The 21,677-nt window shown below is 35.0% G+C and overlaps 1 protein-coding gene across 5 annotated transcripts in view; it reads left to right on the top strand.

The window, feature by feature from the left end:
- CCSER2 (coiled-coil serine rich protein 2) overlaps positions 1-21,677 on the top strand; it is a 194,829-nt gene that overhangs the window by 140,478 nt on the left and 32,674 nt on the right. For all 5 annotated transcript variants that reach the window (XM_030334531.2, XM_030334537.1, XM_030334535.2 and 2 more), the window contains 3 exons: positions 2,420-2,503; positions 8,179-8,265; positions 20,242-20,331. In XM_030334531.2, coding sequence (XP_030190391.1) covers positions 2,420-2,503; positions 8,179-8,265; positions 20,242-20,331 — 261 coding nt within the window. The remainder of the gene's footprint in view (positions 1-2,419; positions 2,504-8,178; positions 8,266-20,241; positions 20,332-21,677) is intronic.

Here is a 21,677-nt window from a genome sequence, read left to right as displayed (position 1 = left end):
ATACTTGTGTTGTCTCCTATTCTTTGGAGTTCCTGCTTGCAATTTGCAGGAAGAAGATAGAGATGTTTGAAAATAAGTCAGATTATACAGTTTCTCTTTTCTCAGATATATACTTATATGTAGTACTGTTTTTTTACGTCAAGGCATTTACAGCAGAGATGAACTTTTAACTGAGATGAGTCTTGTAAAATTTCTTTTTTTATTTTAAACATTTAACATGGTGTTCTGAAGGCATTCATTAGGACATTGCCTCCCCTCTCAGGTCAAATTCTGTATCTCCATTTGATTTCACCAATGAAGATATAATTTATGTTAGAAATTTGACAGGTGCTTATTTTTTGCTATGAATCTAAATACACATTCATAGGCCCTATACCCAGAGATTCTGATTCAGTAAAGAAGAAAATGGCCTACATGCTTATGTCTTCTACTTTAACATTCTTGTTTTAATACAGGACATTTCTGCAGTCTAAGAGATTTCCTCAGGACAGATAGGTCTGAGGAAGATGATGATAGTAGCACTCCTTGAACGTTGTTGATTCAGTGGGTGTCTCAAGGCATCTGAACAAACCAGGTGTCAAACCACCCTTGGTAGGGGCCCAGTCCTTCACCATCACCCCAGGCATATTCTATACTTATTCATCTTTCTTGAGGTTGTCTGTGAATCATTTAATATGCCATTTCTTGGTTATTCCTAACCAATTCAGCAAGGGGTAGGACGTAATTTTTGTCATTTTCTTTATTGCATTTAAGGACAAAAAGTTTAACTTTTTCAACTTCTATTGAGATATAGCATACATCCAGTAGGTGTTTAAGGTATACCAATCTTAAGTGTATAACTTAAACTTTTCATATGTGTGTACCACCATACATCCTGTATGTACCATCCATACATACAGTCAAGACATAGAACATTTCCAACATTCCCCTTTCCCTTAAGTCAACCCCTGTTCTGATCTCTAGCACAATAAATTAGTTTTTCCTTCTCTTAGGCTTCACATAAATCAAGTCATGCGGGGGTACCTGGGTGGCTCAGTTAGTTAAGTGTCTGACTCTTGATGTCGGTTCAGGTCATGATGTCAACGGTTCATGAGTTTGAACCCCACATTGGGTTATGTGCTGGCAGTGTAGAGCCTGCTTGGAATTCTCTCTCTCTCCCCCTCTCTTTCTGCCCTTTGCTTGCTCGTGCTGTCTCTCTCAAAATAAATAAATAAACTTAAAAAAAATAGTCAGGGGCGCCTGGGTGGCGCAGTCGGTTAAGCGTCCGACTTCAGCCAGGTCACGATCTCGCGGTCCGTGAGTTCGAGCCCCGCGTCGGGCTCTGGGCTGATGGCTCAGAGCCTGGAGCCTGTTTCCGATTCTGTGTCTCCCTCTCTCTCTGCCCCTCCCCCGTTCATGCTCTGTCTCTCTCTGTCCCAAAAATAAATAAACGTTTAAAAAAAATTTATTAAAAAAAAAAATAGTCATGCAATATGTATACTCTGGTCTAGTATTTTTAATCAAATGATTCTTATGGCTATGCCTTCTTGAATTATTTAATATTATTGTTTCTGACTCAGAAACAAAAACAAAAAATACATACTCAGGGGTGTCTCAGTGGCTCAGTCGGTTAAGCGTCTGACTTCGGCTCAGGTCATGATCTCATGGTTGTGGTTCGAGCCGCATCAAGCTCTGTGCTGACAGAACCTGGAGCCTGCTTCGGATTCTGTGTCTCCCTCTCTCTCTGCCCCTCCCCTGTTCATGCTCTCTTTCTCTCTCAAAAATATGTAAACATTGAAAAAATTTTCTTTATTTAAAAAAAAATTTTTTTTTAACGTTTACTTATTTTTGAGACAGACAGACAGAGACAGAGCATGAACAGGGGAGGGGCAAAGAGAGAGGGAGACACAGAATCTGAAACAGGCTCCAGGCTCTGAGCTGTCAGCACAGAGCCCGACACGGGGCTCGAACTCAGACCGTGAGATCATGACCTGAGCCAAAGTCGGACGCTTAACCGACCAAGCCACCCAGGCGCCCCCCAAAAAATTTTTTTTAAATCATACTCTAAAAGCCATGTCTAAACCAAAGCAGATGTAATTTGACTTTTATTTTGCATTTTTTTGTGGGTGAGATAATCTTCAAATTCTTTAGGAAATTTTCCATGTTCCTTTTCCCACTGTAAAACTTTCAATGGCTTTGTGCTTCATCCATTCATGTACTATCTGTTGTTTAGTTCCACAAATTATTCTTGCCCTCGCTTTATTTTTACCCGTTCCACATTTTCTTCTACAAATGTGTACAATGAAAAGGAGATTTCTAAAATCTTATATCCTGTTTGTCCTTTGCCATGCTAGCAATTTGGTCTGGGTGAATTCAGGTTAAAAGGAGTGTTTGCAGTTATTGTATTAATCTCATGTTTTCCTTCTGTTCTCTCTGACAGCATGATGGAAGTGGTTCATTGCATGATATTCAGCTATCATTGCCATCCAGTCCAGAACCAGAAGATGGTGATCAAATATATAAGGTATGACTAGGTAGTCATGCTAAATTTTTAAAAATTCTTTATTACTAAAATTATAAAGCAGTAACAATCAAAACATTTAATAATAAATGTATTAAAACCTGCAGCTTTGCTGTGTTAAGTTTTAATCAGGTCTGCTTTTAACTTTTGCTACCTTAATAAGTTAAAATGATATCACTCTGGTGTTTTAATTTGAATTTATTTTATTAGTTGGATAATTATTTGTCCCTGTATTACTACTGGTACAGGATTGTTTTTCTTAAATCAATAAATTATGAAATTTTTAATTTCTTTTTTATAATTATGAAAACAGTTTTAAAAATATACCAGTTATGGTGATTAACAGGTACTTCCATATAATAACAACATTGAAGAAATATACTGAAAATGAGATTAATTTATCTTTTTCTCATGTTTAAAAATATAATTATAGAATACAGATGCACTTTAGTGTTTGAAAGTATATTTTTATAATGGTAATTTTTAGTTCTCTTTTTATTGAGAAAAGCTTTTTTCTTTTACAGTTATTTCTGAAGTTCATATTTCTTAAGCACACAAACGTTTTCTTGATTTAATGTTTCCAAGTAAAATTATTGTTTTCTTTCACATTCTATCGTAGGGCATGCTAGTCAGTGTTTTCTAGTCAACAAACAATCTTGAAATATTGGTGTCTTGCAGTGACAAAAATGTATTTCTCGACTTGTTATTTTTCAATATGTTACATATTGGCTGTAGATCAGCTGGGACTCTGCTTTCTGCTGCTTCTTCATCCTGAGAGCCAGTCTGGAGGATCAGCCCCTGTCCTAGGACATGTTTTTGAACTTAAGGGAAAAAAGCATTGGCAGAACCACATGTGGATTCTGCTTGGATGTTGCAAATATTACCTTCTCCAAATAAAGTCAAGTAGTCAACCCTGGAATTAGAGGCCAAAGCAGCATAATTTTCTCATAGAATGTGGGGTGACTTACTGGAACAAGATTGCATCTAAAACCACCAAAACCAAAAGAATATAGGATTAGTAGTTATTTTGTTATCTAGTCTTGGTTTTTTGATGTGTTACCTTACCTATTATTGCACAAATTTCTTCCCATCTCTGGGCTTCCATCCTATTAAGAGTAGTACAGTACTCTAAATCAGCAGGTCTGCAGTAGGATATCTTTTTTAAAAATACTTTTACAGGGGCGCCTGGGTGGCGCAGTCGGTTAAGCGTCCGACTTCAGCCAGGTCACGATCTCGCGGTCCGTGAGTTCGAGCCCCGCGTCAGGCTCTGGGCTGATGGCTCGGAGCCTGGAGCCTGTTTCCGATTCTGTGTCTCCCTCTCTCTCTGCCCCTCCCCCGTTCATGCTCTGTCTCTCTCTGTCCCAAAAATAAATAAATAAATAAATAAAATACTTTTACATACACAATAATTGAGAACCATTGACTTAGAGGGTTTCTAATCATCTCTCAGTTTTAAGTTTTGTGACCGACATTTTTAAAGTGAAGGTGAGTTTTTCCTGCATTTTTTTTGTGAAAAGTTTTTACATATGAAGAAATAATTTTCAAAGAAAAAAATTTTAATTCCAACTTTTACACAACTGGTATTTTTAATTTTTCTTTGTTCCTTTCTAGTGTGTCTATATATTTAATGTTACATGATAGACATATTGCTACACAGTATTTATTTCTTGTCCCTACTCCATTTCCTTCCAAGTAGATCATTTTTAGTCTTCCTTCTTATACAAGGTGAGACGCTGTGGCTGATACTGTTTCCAGTACACTGGACTCCTTTGCACTTTCATTGTCAGATCCCCAGTTATGTCCCCTTCTCATCCGGTTTAGCAGTACAGCTTCAAATGATGTAACTGACTTGTGTCATTGCAAATTCAGGGTCTGCAATCTGCACTGGACCTGCCATGCCCCTAATCTGTCTTTTGTATCAGTCAGAACAGCTCCCTCTCCCATTCCCTTGATGAGCTAGTCTCAACATTGCCTCCGCCCTCAAGCCTCATTCTCAGCCATTCTTCTCAGTTTCTGCAAGTGGCCTTGTGTTCATCAAGCAAGATCTGCTACCTGCCCTCCTGCCTTCTGACTTACCTGTATCTGTTATCATTCTCATTCACCTTGTTTCAGTTACAGGGCAAAAATGGCCACTGTGCTGTGGAAGACCGCCCTTTCTTAGGTTCTGGACTCTTATCTTCTGCTGCTGTTAGGGACCTAACTACATCCTCCTCTCTTATCTCTCTTCAGTGTGTCTTCACTACTTTTTCTTCATCCTCAGTTTATAAATTTCTGTGTCTTACCTATCATAAATTCAGTAAACCAGATAAACCTTTCCTTGACTCTCCTTAAACCTCTTTCTAGTTAACATGGAAACCTGGACAAATGAAAGCAGCTACTGGTTTTAATGCTATAGACATTTGGCATGACAGTTATCTTAAAAGCTTTGTCCTTGATTTTTATGTCACTTCTCTCTGAAATCCCTTACACTCTTCAACATTTTCCCATTTCCTTTGTAGGTTCCTCCTCTTATTCAGAATATAGATTTATATCTTTAGTCCAGTTCTCTTTGAACTTTTTACTGTCATGGTGTCATATAGACCATATGTGTTGACAACATGAAATTTCTCTTTTTTTTGAGAGAGTGAGCAAGAGAGAGAGCATAAGTGAGGAGGGGAGTTGGTGGGGGGAGAGAGAGGGAGAATTTTAAGCAGGCTCCACACCCAGTGAAGCCCAATGGAGGGCTCAGTCCCACAACCGTTGAGATCATGATCTCAGCCAAAATCAAGAGTCAGACACTTAACTGACTGAGCCACCCAGGTGCCCCAGAAATTGCTCTTTCATACCGGGTCATCCAGTTGCCCTCTGGACATTTCCACTGTGTCCCAGCCCCAGGAACCTCTAATAATATATCTGAGACTCACCATTTTTCCTCTTTGGACATATTTCTCCTCATTTAGTCTTCATTTCTTTTGGAGGCACAACCATTATCACTCACACTAGAAATATAGGTATCACTCTTGACTGTCCCTTTGTGCTCTTTCACATGGAGAGATAATTGCCAAAATCTCCTAATTTTGATTCCTTCTCTTCTTACTTCTTCTCCCTTCACTCTCTTGGGTCAGGCTCCTACTGTCATCTGGAGTATTATAACATTTTGGTAACAAATTCCGTAGCCTAATTTGTTGTTGTCATTGTCATATTTGTCCTCTAAATAGCCATCTCAAATGCACTGTCACTCCCCTCGCTTAGGCCATGCTTGGTATTCATGACTCTCTATGATTTGGCTCTTGCCTGGTTTACTAACCACGTTGGTTTCCACTGTTCACTACAGCCTTTGTGTGATAGAGTCACTGCTTCTAATTCTCCACATATGCTATGCTTATCTTCATCTCTGTATTGTACGATACTAGAATCTCTTCCTCAAATCCAAAGCCTGACAGGTTTCTGTATCTTCAGAGCTTTTTACTCATCCTTTAAGACTTCACTGGAATTACCTATTTACTGATATGTGTTCCCCTTTGCCCATCTTTATGTGTAAAATCCTTACAGCAGTGACTGTCATAAAGTTAAATACTGTATACATGTTGGCTATTAATGTTATCACATTGTATTTGGATTTTTTTTCAGGTCCATTTCCTCTAACACTGGCAGAACCTAGCAGTGACCAAATGATAACATATAGTATAGTATATATAGTATTCCATTAGATTGCGACATTGTATTTCAGTTGTCTCCTTTTAGGGCAGTTATAAATTTGTAAACTTTTAGATAATACCTTTTTGTAGGTTTTTTTCATACTTATGATTATTTCTTTGGCATAGTTTCTTAGGAGTGGGATGACTGAATTAGAGTGCAAGCATTTTTATGACTCTTCTATGTATAGCCCTGTGTTTCTACAGAAAGGCCAGTTTTGATGTCTGATGATGTACCACTTTTTTCTGCAATTTTGTTCATCACATTATTTCTTCCCCCAATTTAATGTCTATAAAACAATACCTTTAATACTTGAATTTATATTTCTCCAAGAAGTCAGATAGAACATTTTGCCAGAAATATATATATATATATATATCTGTGGGAATTGGTTTATTTGTCTTTTGGGGCCTAGAAAATTATCCTGTATGTTTGAACAGGCTCTTAATATACTTGAATATAAGTCCTCTGTCATATTTGCATAGGTTTTCACCAGCTTTTAATGTTAGTGTTAATTGTATAGGTGCTTTAAATTATAAGTAATCAAATATACTTATTATTTCTTAATAACTTCATTTGCCACATAGCTTAAAAAATGTATCCTTCATGATCTGCAATCTATCTTTGTCTTTTTATTTTATTTATTTTATTGAAAATTTTTTTAATATTTATATCTGAGAGAGAGAGAGAGACAGACAGACAGACAGACAGTGTGTGAGCAGGAAAGGGGCAGAGAGAGACAGAGATGGAATCTGAAGCAGGCTCCAGGCTCTGAGCTGTCAGTACAGAGCCCAACGTGGAGCTCGAACTCACAAGCCATGAGATCATGACCTGAGCCGAAGTCGGATGCTTAAGCGACTGAGCCACCCAGGCGCCCCTCTTTTGCCCTGACTTATGATTAAAAAAAAAAAATAAACTCTTTAAATTGAACTAGAAATCATTTTTTATATACAATAAACAGTCTTGCCCAATTGCAGTGTATATAACATCATTAACAAAGATCTTTTCTTTCCCATTGTTTGTGATGTTTATATGATATGTTAAAGCCTTTGCAAAATGTCTATTTCTGATCTCTTGTTAAAGAGACTGCACTATTTTGTGTTCGTTCCCAATGTATCTGCAAGGGATGGCATACTTTGCTCAGTAATAGCATTTTATAATTATAATTGCTTACATAGTTTTCTCCTTTACAAGATATGTCATTCACGTATATATTCTAATTTCCTTGCTTGTACTGTTTTCTCAGTATATATTTCTGATTAATTGAATAGTAGTAAACACAATGGACTAACAAAAGGTAATGGTACTTTACGCTTCGAAATGTAGCTGGATTTCTGCTTAACTTGATGATAGGTTTCCTTTTAATACTGTTAGGAATTTCTTAAAGACTAAATTGACAGGGTATTTTGTCTTTGAGTCAGGCAGTTCTCAGGAAGGTGGCTCATGAAAAAAGAATCTCCCTGTTATCCTTCTAGGCATATTTGTCTTTCTGCTGATTTCTGAACCAGCTGTGAAATGACTCTCTGCCTTTAATTATGTTGTTCCTTCTGTTTGTTGGGCCCTTCATTTTTTCTGAAAGGCAACTCTCATGCATCCCTTGATATCTAGCTGAAATTACTGTTTTATATGTAATTTAATTTAGTGTATGGCCCATGTCCCAGTTTCCTTATCTGTAAAAAGGGGATAATAGTATCAGCCTCAGGGTTGTACTCAGGATCAAATGCTTAGATATCTAAAAGTACTTAGCTCTTAGCACTTGTACTTAATGAATGTTAGCTGCTGTTGCTGTTATTCATTTTTTACATGTTAGACTCTGTTACACTATGAACGTTTGGAGGAACCAAAATGGGTTTTTGTTTATTCATAGGTTAATACCTGGCATCTTTAAGAAGAGTTTTCCCCTTAAATGAATAAACCATTCATTATTCAGTCTTCACTGTTGATTTAATGCTTCTCATCAAGGTGTTTTAAATACTTCATGTTAATTTTTTAAAATATTTCAGAATGAAGATTTATTAAATGAAATAAAACAACTTAAAGAGGAAATAAAGAAAAAAGATGAAAAAATTCAACTATTAGAACATCAGCTTGTAAGTATTATAGTGTAGTACATAAAGTAGAGGGTTTTCAAACTAAGCAGTATTGTTTTTTTTATAAAAGTTTTTTAAATAAAACACTTTATTTTTGGCTTGCAAAGTTGCACTATTGTATTACATTTAGATTGTATGCATTCTGAAAGTATGTGATTTACCTCATTCTAAATATTTAAGAAATTTTAATCTAAATATTAAGTATTCAAGGTGAAAAGAATGTCTTTGTGAGTACATTTTCAGTGGTCTTCTCTTGGGGGTTTTGAAATCACTAGTTTACATTCATTTTATTGATGAAGGGTAAATGACTTCCTTTGTGTATTTAAAGAAATGAGTACTGGTGAGTTGAGAATAGGACATATTTTTTTTCTCAGAACAGAAATTAAACTGGATGTTAGGCTTAGGTTTCTGTAGGTAAGACTGTTAGAGTGAACAGTATTCTAAGAAAATTCTTCTTCCCCCATCGATGATGTTGAGTGATCCCTCAGAGCCATGTTTGGATCTTTGTGATTTTATAATTGTTAGAATTTCAAATGTTAGTCTCATATGAAAATATGTGCAGTGTCTTGAACTTAATTATAATTTAATTCATAAAAAGTCCAGTATAACAACATAATGGCATAAAAATTACAATAGGCCAAGGAAAATCTGTTGGAATTCAAAAGCATATTTTGGTATAGCAAAGCAATTCAGCAATTTAAATTATTAACCTCATTTAGAATGTAAAGGATATAATATATACTGAACTCTGAGCCACTGGGTTCAGATCACAGAGATCCAACTCATGAATAAATAGTAAGGACTGATGGATCAGATATTCTGATTTAAGAGCACAAAGAAAACTTACAAATCTGAAAAATGAATGAATGAATATTACAAATTGAGGGCCTATCAAATATAAAATTAAAAAAATAATAAGATCTAATGTTTGTATTTCAAGACTAAGAACCTAGCCAACCCAACTAATTTTCAGGGAGAAGAAAAACAGCATTAGGAAATTAAGCTTCAGATTTTGCAAAAATATATTACAGAGAACAAAAATTGTGTCTAGTGCACTTCAAAAAAAAAGTTATGACCCCATATTTTATATTTAAACACATTTTTATTTCTATACCAAGGTAAATTTTCAGACCTTTAATGTCTTGAAAAATGTGCCACCCAGTTATCTTTGTAAAATGTCCTAATAATGCATTCCAGATACCTGGGGGAGACATTAAAAAATAACTCAGGAATAAGGAAGTAAAGATTAAAATGAGTGAGTGATGAAATGAAAACTATTTTTAGGGAGACTAGATGAGATAAACCTCCCAATAAGTAATGGGAGAAAACTTACTGCTGATTATTTTATCTCCTAGATCATTTGAATGTTAGATTTTTTGAATTTATACATTTTTATTTTCTTGAAATGAAGTTTTTAGTTTGTAAAATTTTAAATTGCTATTAAATTCTTGAAAATGAATTTGGTTTTTTTTTTAATGTTTATTTTTGAGAGAGAGAAACCGAGTGCAAGTGGGGAGGGGCAGAGAGGAAGAGAGACGCAGAATCCGAATCAGGCTCCAGGTTCTGAGCTGTCAGCACAGAGCCTGATGTGGAACTCGAACCCTTGAACCATGAGATCATGAGACGAGTTGAAGTCAGATGCTTAACTGACTGAGCCACCCAAGCACCCCTTGAAAATGTTTACATTAAGTGAAATACAGGTTTGAGGAAGGGAATAAGGAATACACTGAAGAAGTGAGAAGTACTGAAGTTGAAGTTTTTATCTTATACAAATGGGTATCTAAAATTATTTTTTAAAATATTTTTATATATTACATAAATCATAAAACATTTATGAAATGCTTTCAGATAACTATTAGGTTAAAATAATGGATCTTGCAAAAAATAAAATTAAAAAAAGACATAGAAAGTAGAAAAATACCCAAGGATATCTAAAAACAGCAGAACTGAGGTGACAGAAATTAGATCAAATGTAATAAATATAATAGTAAATGAAAATAGCTTTATCTCACATAGTTTCATTGGGGATTTAATGCAAAATTCATTAATTTTCTTTGTACAAAGAAAATTTAGCTCATAAAATGGTACAGTAAAGCTGAACAAAATGGTTGGGTGAGACAGAATGAAATTATTCTCATCAAAAAAGCTGGGGCTACAATTATAAATTAGAAAAATTAAGACTGAAAAAATTGTGAAAAGAGGTCACTTTATGTTGATATATGATTATTAAGTAATGAAATGGTAAAGGTTTTTATGCTGAAAAGTTTTAATACTGTTCTATTAACCTCAATATGTTTCTTTTAAAAATAAGAACATATCATAGCTGAAATATTACCATCTTTAACCAATTAATAGTAAATCCTTAATGTCTTCTAATATCCATCCATCTTCAGATTTTCCTAGTTCTAAAAATATCCTGTGTATTTGTACATTACATCTAGTTACATCTTTTAAGTCTCTTTTAATTTAGGACCATTCTTTTTTATTGTTGCTATACTAACTTGTTGAAGAGACTCGCCCAGTTGTCCAGAACAAAATCTCATCTTACAAATAATTTTTAGAAAGTTTTTAGAAATATCTAAGGGAAGGGCGCCTGGGTGGCTCAGTTGGTTAAGCATCCGACTTTGGCTTAGGTCATGATCTCATGATCTATGAGATCAAGCCCTGCTTCGGACTCTGTGCTGGCAGCTCAGAGCCTGGCACCTGCTTCAGATTCTTCATCTCCTTTTCTCTCTGCCTCTCCCCCACTAGCATTCTGTCTCTCTCTCTCAAAAGCAAATAAACATTAAAAAAATATATATATCTAAGAGAATCCTAAAGAAAGAAAAAAGAAAAGTGAAAGCATGACTTTTCAGCAATAGGTGTTTTGAAGTTCTCTGTATTTGGTATATTAAACCTAGAAATCATATTTATTTTGGAAGAGATCATCGTCTATCTTTAGATTAGTAATGGAACTCTAGGAAGTCACTTGTTTAATTAAATCAAGAGAATTTAAAAAGATATGAACCATTGTAAGTAGAGATCAGTAAACATTTTCCATATTATGAAAATTAAAATTATCTTTCTATTTAAAATACTTTTTCTCTCCTTACATCTCTAACTACTTTTTTAAAATAGCAAAACATTATCATAAACTAGGTATTAGAGGACTTTTTTTTTTTTTTTTGTCTTAAGTATTAACTAGCTGAATGACATTGACAATTTCCACCACTCTCTAGTGATTTCCTTATCAAAAATGTGAATGTTTTGGAGGCTGGGAAGATGGCGGAGTAAGAGAACCCTAAGCTCAGCACATCCCACAGATACAACTAGATAACACTCAAATCAGTGTAAACACAGAAAACAACCCAAAGACAGGCAGAACAAACTCCATAACTAAAGTTAGAAAAGAAGCCACACTGAAGTGGGTAGAAAGGGCAGAGACATGGTTGGGAGCGAAACTGCAGCCATCTGCAGAGGGGAGGGAGCCCTGGGTACAGAGAAGGGAGAGAAACAGACTATTACACTGGGAAGCCTTTGTGGGAAAGACAAATCCCCATTTAACATTTGACTTTGAAAGCAAGTGGGGATGAATTTTATGAGCTCTTACAACGGAGATTTAAAGTCTAGAATTTTAAAAATCAGCAAGCTTGGATCTGGGAGAGCCTGAAGGGTGAGAGGAAGCTGAGTTCTTGCCCTTAAAGAGACAACATCACAAACGGCCCATGGAGATATAGCATAGAAGCAGCAGTTTGAAGAAACACCTGGTACATATGTAAGGGAGAATAGTTTACTCATTTTGAAACATGTCCTGGAGGGGCAGGGATCACTGAGGGACTTCTACAGGAACAAAGGGGATGGCAGGTGCCTCGGGCCAACTGGCAGCAGGCCCTATGGAAGTCCAAGGTATTAAAATTGTGTGTTGCACCCCAGCCAGAGACAAAACACTGCCCACAACAGGCAGAGGGAACCTCTGAAGACAACCAGACTAAAAGAAAAAATGACCAGGACACAACAGCAGGGCATGCACAACATGCATAAGAACCCCTCCACGACCCCCCCCCCCCCCCAACACACACCACCACCACCACCACCAAACACCTGGGGGACAGGGGAAACTACAGAGCACTACAGGACGTCTTCTTCATAAAGGCATTACTTTTCAAGGGTAGGAGACAAAGCTGACTTTCCTAACATACAGAAACAGACACAGGAAATTAGACAAAATAAGGAGACAGAGGAATATGCCCCAAACGAAAGCATAGGACAAAACCACACTAAGAGACCTAAGTGAAATGGATATAAGTAATATGCCTGATAGAGAATTTAAAGTAATGATGATAAAGATACTCACTGGATTTGAGAAAACAGTGGAAGACATCGGTGAGACCCTTAACAAAGAGATGAAAAAGAACCAATCAGAAATAAAGAACACAATAAATGAAATTAAAATTACAACTAGATGGAATAAATAGCAGTCTAGAGGAAGCAGAAGGATGAATTAGTGACCTGGAAGACAGAGTAATAATGGAAGTTAATCAAGAGAGAAAAAAATTTATACAAAATGAGAATAGATTTAGGGAGCTCAGAGACTCCATCAGGCATAATAACATTTACATTATAAGGATTCCAGAAGAAGAAAACGGAGTAAAGAGGGCAGAAAATTTATTTGAAAAAATATTAGCTAAAAACTTTCCAAATCTGGGGAAGGAAACAGATATCCAGATCCAGAAGGCATAGAGATCCCCCAACAAAATTAACCCAGGAAGGTCCACACCAAGACACGTAGTAATTAGAATGGCAAAAAGTAGTGATAAAGAGAAAAATTTTAAAGCAGCAAGAGAAAAGAAGATAATTATATACAAGGGGAAACTCCCTAAGTCTATCAGCAGATTTTTCAGTAGAAACTTTGCAGGCCAGAATGGAGTGGCATGATATATTCAGGCTGCTGAAAGGAACAATCTGTAGCCAAGAATACTTTATCCAGCAAGGCTATCATTCAGAATAGAAAGAGAGATAAAGAGTTTTTCAGGCAAGCAAAATCTAAGAGTTATTTACCACTAAACAAGCCCTACAAGAAATATTAAAGGGAACTCTTTGAGCAGGAAGGAAAGACTAAGAGTAAGAAAAGTAGGACACACAAAAGCAGTAAAGATAAGTGTATCTGTAAAAATCAGTTAATGGATTCACAAAATAAAAGGATGTAAAATATGACACCATATACCTAAAACGAAGAGGAATAAAGAATGTGTTCAAACTTAAGCGACCATCAACATAATATATACAGAAGATGTTATATACAAATCTAATGGTAACCACAAATCAAAACCCAGTTACTAGATAAGCAAAAGATAAAGAGAAAGGAATCTAAGTTATATCACTAAAGAAAACCAACAAACCATGAAAGAGAGCAAGAGAAGAAAGGATCAGAGAAAAACTACAAAAACAACCACAAAACAAGTAAAAAGGCAAGTAACATATCTGTCAGTACTTACTTTGAATGTAAATGGACTAAATGCTCCAAGCAAAAGACATAGGGTGACAAAATGGATTAAAAAATAAAACAAAACAAGACCCATGGGGCACCTGGGAGTCTCAGTCCGTTAATCTTCGGACTCTAGATTTTGGCTCAGGTCATGATCTCACAGTTCATGAGGTTGAACCCTGCATTGGGCTCCATGCTGACAGCATGGAGCCTGCTTGGAATTCTCTGTCTCCTCCTGTCTCTGTGCCTGCCCTGTTCATGCTTTCTCTTTCTTAAAATAGATTAAAAAAAAAAAAAATTGTCTCTATCCTGCCTATAAGAGACTCATTTCAGACCAAAAGAAACCTGCAGATTGAAAGTGAGGGGATGCAGAAACATTTATCATGCAACTGAATGTGAAAAGAAAGCTGGGGTAGCAGTGTACTTATGTCAGACAAAATAGATGTTAAAACAAAGACTATAACGAGACAAAGAAGGACACTATATAATCATTAAGGGGAGAATCCAATAAGAAAATAGAACAATTATAAATATTTATGCATCCAACACGGGAGCACCCAAATACATAAAACAGTTAATAACAAATATAAAGGAACTAATGAATAGTAATACAATAATAGTAGGGGGCTTGAACACCTTACTTACATCAATGGACAGATCATCTAAACAAAATCAAAGAAACGGTGGCTTTGAATGACACACTGGACCAGATGGATTTAACAGATATAATCAGAACATTCTGTCTATCCTAAAACAGCCCAATATACATTCTTTTCAAATGTACATGGCACATCCTCAAGAATAGCACATATTAGGCCACAAAACAAGTCTCAACAAGTTCAAAAAGATCAAAGTCATACCATGCATCTTTTATGACCACAACACTGTGAAACTAGAAATAAACCACAAGAAAAAAATCTGGGAAGAGCACAAATGCATGGAGGTTAAATAACATACTACTAAACAATGAATTGGTCAACCAAGAAATCAAAGAAGAAATAAAAAATTACATGGAGGGAAATGAAAATTGCTCCCTCAAAAAACAAGAAAAATCTCAAATAAATAACCTAACCTTACATCTAAAGGAGCTAGGAAAATAACAAACAAAACCCCAAACCAGCAGAAGGAAGGAAATAATAAAGATTAGAGCAGATATAAATAATATAGAAACTTAAAAAACAATATAACAGATCAGTTACACCAGGGGCTGGCTCTTTGAAAAGATCACCAAAATTGATAAACCTCTGATCCAGGCTCATTTAAAAAAAAATAAAAAGAGGACTCAAAGTCACAAGTGAAAGAGGAGAAATAACAACCAACAGTACAGAAACTCAATTTTAAGAGAATATTTTGAAAAACTATATGCCAACAAATTGGACGACCTAGAGAAATTAGTAAATTCCTAAAAACATATCACCTCCCAAAACTGAAGCATGGAAGAGATAGGAAATTTGAACAAAGTGATTACCAGCAATGAAAATTGTATCAGTAATCAAAAAACTCCCAACAAACAAAATCAGATAAAGATATCACAGAAAGAACTATAGGCCAATATATCTCTGATGAAGATAGATGCAGAGATCCTCAATAAAATATTAGCAAATCAAATCCAACAGTACATTAAAACCATCATCATTATCAAGTGGGATTTATTGCTGGGATGCAAGGATGGTTCAGTATTCGCAAATCAATCAACATGATACATCACATCAATAAGAGAAAGGATAAGAATGATATGATCATTTCAATAAGTTCAGAAAAAGCATTCAATAAAGTAAAACATCATTCATGATAAAAACCGCCAACAAGGCAGGTTTAGAGGGAACATACCTCAACATAATAAAGGCCACATATGAAAAACCCACAGCTAACATCATACTCAGTGGGGAAAAACAGAACTTTCCCCCTAAGGTCAGGAGTAAGACAAGGATGTCTACTCTCACCACTTTTATTCAACATAGTACTGGAAATCCTAGCAACAGCAATCAGACAAAAAGAAATAAAAGACATCCATATTGGTTAAGGAAGAAGTAAAACTTCCACTATTTGCAGATGACATGATACTCTATAGAGAAGCCAAAAAACTCCACCAAAAAAGTACTAAAGCTGATAAGTGAATTCAGTAAAGTTGCAGGATATAAAAACAATGTACAGAAATCTGTTGCATTTCTATGTACTAATAATGAAGCAGCAGAATAAGAAATTAATAAAACAATCCAATTTGCCATTACACCAAAAATAATAAAATAGCTAGGAATAAACTTATCCAAAGAGGTGAAATTCTTAATATTCTGAAAACCATAAAACAAGGATGAAAGAAATTGAATACGACGCAAAGAAATGAAAAGACATTCCATACTCACTGATTGAAAGAACAAATAATGTCAAGATATCTATACTACCCAAAGGAATCCACAGATTTAATGCAATTGCTGACAACATACCAACAGCATTTTTCACAGAACTAGAACAAGCAATCCTAAAATTTGTGTGGAACCACAAAAGATCCCAAATAGCCAAAGCAATCTTAGAAACAAAACTGAAGGTATTTTAGACTTCAGGTTGTATTGCAAACTGTAGTAATCAAAAACAGTATGGCCCTGGCACAAATAAACACACAAATCAATGGAATAGAATGAGAAGCCCAGAAATAAACCCACAATGATACGGTCAGTTGATCAACAAAGGAAGCAGGAATTCACAATGGGAAAAAGGTAGTCTCTTCATCAAATGGTGTTGGGAGAACTAAACTGCTACATGCAGAAGAAGGAAACTGGATGACTTTATCACTCTACACACAAAAATAAACTCAAGATGGATTAAAGACCTAGATGTGAGACCTGAAACTATAAAAATCCTAGAAGAGCACAGTCAGTAATGTCTCTGACTTTGGTCCTAGCAACATTTTTCTAGATATGTCTCCTGAGGCATGGGAAACAAAAGCAAAAATAAACTATTGGGACTACATAAAGATAAAAATCTTCTGCACAGCAAAGGAAACAACCAACAAAACTAAATGACAACCTGCTGAATGGGAGAAGATATTTGCACATGACATATTCAAGAAACAATATCCAAAATATATAAAGAACTTATACAGCCCAATACCAAAAGGATAATCCAATTAAATGGGCAGGAGACATGAACAGACATTTCTTCAAAGAAGACTTGCAGATGGCCAACAGACACATGATACAACGCTCCCTATCATTTATCATCAGGGAAATGCAAATCACAACTACACTGCTCTATTACCTCACACGTGTCAGAATAGCTAAAATCAAAAATTCAAGAAATAACCAGTGTTGGCAAGGATGTGTAGAAAAAGGAACCCTTGTGCACTGTTGGTGGGAATCCAAACTGGTGCAGCCGCTGTGGAAGACAATATGTAGGTTCCTCAAAAAGTTAAAAATAGAAGCACCCTACAATCCATTAAATGCACTACTGGGTATTTACTCAAAGAGTACAAAACCACTACTTTGAAGGGATACATGCACCCCATGTTTATTTATGCATCGTTTATAATAGCCAAACTATGGAAGCAGCCCAAGTGTCCATTGATAGAAGAATGGATAAAGAAGATGTGATTCATATATATGAATGTGTGTGTATGTAATGGAATATTTTTCAACCATATAAAAAGAATGAAATCTTGCCATTTGCAACAACATTAATGGATATAGAGAATATAATGCTAAGTGAAATAAGCCAGTTAGAGAAAGACAAATACCAAAGGATTTCATTCATATGTGGAATTTAAGAAACAAAATAAATGAACAATGGAGAAAAAAATAAACCAAAAGCAAACTCTTAACTAGAAAGAACAGATTACCAGAGGGGAGGTGGGTAGGGGAATGGGTGAAATAGGTGTAGAGGATTAGGAGTGCACTTGATGAACACAGTAATGTATGGAATAGGTGTATGGTCTGTGTTATACAGCTGAAACTAACATAGCATTGTATGTTAACAACACTGGAATTTAAGGGAAAAAATGTGAAGGATTTTCTGGGGGATTTCAAAGTCCCTTTCTAGTTCAAACTTCAATGCATCTTATGTTTTAAAAAAAAATATATGCAGTCACCCCTAACCTGTGTTTGTATCTAGAGTTTCAGAAAAGTAAAGTGACAGCATAAAACGTAGAATTCATATTTTGTGTGAAATGTCCAGTTGTAAAATCAAATTGCAATGCTTCAAGAATTTAACTGGAAAGTATAGACGCTCAACAATTTAAACCTTATTTAAAATGCTAAGAATGCCCTTTAATTTTCCCTCACTACACTAGTTAAGTAATAGTTAATTTAGATACATTTTCTCAGTGAACCCTCAGAATAATCGTGTGGAATTTTCTTTATAGAGTCATAGAAAGTAGAACTCAGCTTAAGCAGACTAACACTTATATATGACTAGATCATATATTTGAAAAACTATGATCAGCTGTGAAAAGCTGGATAGACCTGGGTTCAAATCCTTGTTCTGAAACTTAATGGCAATGTTCTCTTGGGGAAGTTACTTAATTTCTCCTAAGCCTCTTCTATACGTGAGGATAATAAAAATAATGCCATATAAGATTATGATAATTTAAAGAACTATATTATGTAAACTACCTAATGCTATAACCTGGACCATGGATGCATGATAAATATTAACTCTTATTTAATGACTTGTCCCAGATCACCCAGCTTGTAAATCAGTGCATTTCTTATGATGTGATAAGTTCCAAGTAAAAATCCCTAAATTAAAAGTAACTTAAAGATTAGAACATTTGTAAAGTCAAGTAACAAAATAATACAGATCCCACCAATTTTCATGGTTACTTAAATGGTCATTTGGGTAACGGTGAAGTTCTCAGTTGGCTTTTCTGGAATCCTTTTAGCTGACCTTTGATGGTTACAAGATGTCTTCTTTAGTTCTATATGTCACATACTTGCATATTAGTTCCCAAAAGTAGGAAAAGGGCCTGGGGGTTTTTTTGTGGGTTTTTTTATTTATTTATTTATTTTTTTTTTACATGCCTATTTTAAAAATCAAGAGCACTTTCCCAGAAATAACGCAGACTTTTCTCACATTGTATTGGCTACGTTTGGGTTCTTTGTCCCTCCTAAGCATAGTGGAATGGGATTAATCTGATTGGTTCAAACTAATCAAAATCTATCATTGGGTCAAAAGATAGGATGTACTTTCCTGAAATATGGGACTACGTAGAACATGAGCACATGGACAGGAAATGCTTTGGGTAGTTGTTTTAGATCTATTGAAGCGTCACAAATAATTCTGAAAATTATTGGAAAATTCAAACATTTGCCAAATACTATTGTTAATATGATAGCACATAGACTACAAAAAGAAAATTACTTCTGGAATTGCACTAATCAGGATAGATTATACATAATGTGCTTGCATTAAAATAAATGCTTTATCTTTTCTTTACATGCCTCCCATATATATTAAAAGTTACATCCTGTTACAGTGCATTCCACAAGACTCTTAAGTTGCCTGCTTATATATTGAATTTTATTTCTGTGACTATCCCATTTCTTAGGAATGGAAAAATGTCTTTACTATAGAGATTTTTGCTTGCAATTAGATCTTGTTTTATATATGAAAAATGGAATGATCTGATTACAATTAAGAAAAATTACAAAATATTTAAAATATTTTTAAAGTAGGCACATAATTTTAACTTGATGCAGTAATCAAGAATTTACTATGTAGATTTTCCTACAAGATAATATGTTTACCTCCAGTGGGGTTGTTTAAGAAATAATATGGGCATAGTCCAACTTCACACTAGGGATAAACTCTTATTATCAATTTTTTCGTTCTTTTTAAAAATTCGGTATTTATTTATTTGAGAGACTAAAGTTTATACAATAGGTACATTGCTTTGTGTTGTATAAATGACTAAATGAGTATGCTGTGAGTAGAATCATATGTAGAGAATTCATTTGTGAACTGAAATGGTCAGATGGATCTTGACAAAAGGCAGAGATTCTTCAAATTGTTTAGTCCAATAAGGTTAACACATTATTAAGGAGGCTTAAAAAAGCACTACACATATGAATAGATAACCTTACTTGTGGACTGGTGGTATTTAGTATCTAGTAGAGTTGTATCAAAAATGAATTTAAGAAACTGTGGTGGTGACTAATAGTACCATTGTAGTTTAGAGAAATAAATTAGATTTTGCAATTGTATTCTTTACGAATTGTATATTGCTGTATATATTATACATTTATATACATAGTACTATGTTTATATACATAACATCATAGATAATGTGTTTATGGATAATGTAAGAGGTTCCCAAGGTTAATTTTTACTATTCAGAATTTTAGCTTTACTGACTAACTGTAGAACCCAGTCTCTGAATAAGTTGGGAAACTTCTGAATAGATGTGGATGTTTGCCCCTTTTTTTGTGGTACTGGTCTTTTACCCTTTAAGTGAGCCTATACTTTGTATGTATATGTATGTAGAGAATTATACTAGTATAAAAATTTGTGGTTTTATTCAGGCAACTCGGTGTAACTGCCACCAAAAATTTAAAGAGGAAAAATGCACATATGCTGAAAAATATACTCAAACACCCTGGAGAAGAATTCCTGTAAGTAACATGTCCTTAACGTCTTCTCATGTCATTTATTCTTTTCATGTTTGTTCCATTCTTTTTTACTCTGATCTAATAATTTTGAATCTGCCATGGCTGTATTTTTTTTTTTTTTTAGGTAAGTTGAGTTTTCTTGTCTCTTAGGTGTTTATGTGCTTTCTAAAGCTTCTCTGTGTGTCTTATATAATGAATGTGCATTTAATTGCTTTTCCATTCTTCACACTATAGCCCATTTTATTTGAGTGTCTAGTCTCCTCATTGCATGTATTTATGAGAGTAGTATTTCCTCATGCCCTAAAAGAAATAGAAATCCAAAAAATGCAATCTTCCCTCTTTAGCAGCATATAGCTCTTTGAAAATATATGATGTAGCATTTTATTTTGTTGTTGAAACTTTTCAAATATATTCTATCATTATAATTACTTAAATGTTGAGGTTATTAAGAAGTATAAATTTATTAAGATGCAGATTTGTAGGCATAGTTAGGGAATGGTTTCTTCTGAACAGTAGAAAGTAACCAAGTGTTCCGTGCTTCTTGTTTTTCAAAATATATTTAGTCTAAAATATACTGACCATAATTTAATCTGAGTTCTAAAACTCAGTTCAGGGTATGCCTGTGCCAGAGAATCATCACATGGCCATCTAGTCATCATGATCCTGTTGTAGGGTGCCAGCTAATATTTTTTTGTTAAGGGAATGCCTTAGAAAGCCACCTTTGACACTTCTTTTGCCTTACTTTAGCAGTGGAATCCTATTAACAAATGAACAAGGAACCATAGTGGTTAATATGATCAATAGTCCAATTTTTAAAGTTTAGCTATGGCTTTAAAGCTTACAAGATGCTTTTTTCCATTTCATCTAACGAGTAATTTTTTGTGTGTGCTGTATATAAGGTATGATGCTAATAATTAGTTTATTCAACAAAAATGTGAGCCTCTCTTATCTCAGTTATTACGCCCTTGCAGAAGTAGGGAATTGGGGAAGGAAATACACAGACAAATAAGGATTCCTTCCTCCATTAGCAAGTGCTTATTAAAGGAACTGGTGATATGATATAAAGTGTAGTGAGTTCTATAAGTTTCCAAAGATTGGGAAAGACCAGTTGGAAGAATCAAGGAGCTTGGTGAAGAAGGCCAAGGTTGTAGTTGAAATCATAGAAAGTAAAAGATGCCAGTAGGCAGAGATGATATCATATTTCTTTAACGTCAAAGGGTGTGGAACCTTACCTGATGGAGGAAATTGGAAAATAAGATTATGCCTCTTGCTTCTAGATGGAGATTTGGGCTTTCCAGGTTTCTCCAGTTTCCTCACAGATATTTGTGCTTTCTGACACTGTTACTAAG

Source organism: Lynx canadensis, chromosome D2 (genome assembly GCF_007474595.2).
Source record: "Lynx canadensis isolate LIC74 chromosome D2, mLynCan4.pri.v2, whole genome shotgun sequence".
Lineage (NCBI taxonomy): Eukaryota > Metazoa > Chordata > Mammalia > Carnivora > Felidae > Lynx > Lynx canadensis.
This window is presented reverse-complemented; position numbering and strand designations above follow the sequence as displayed.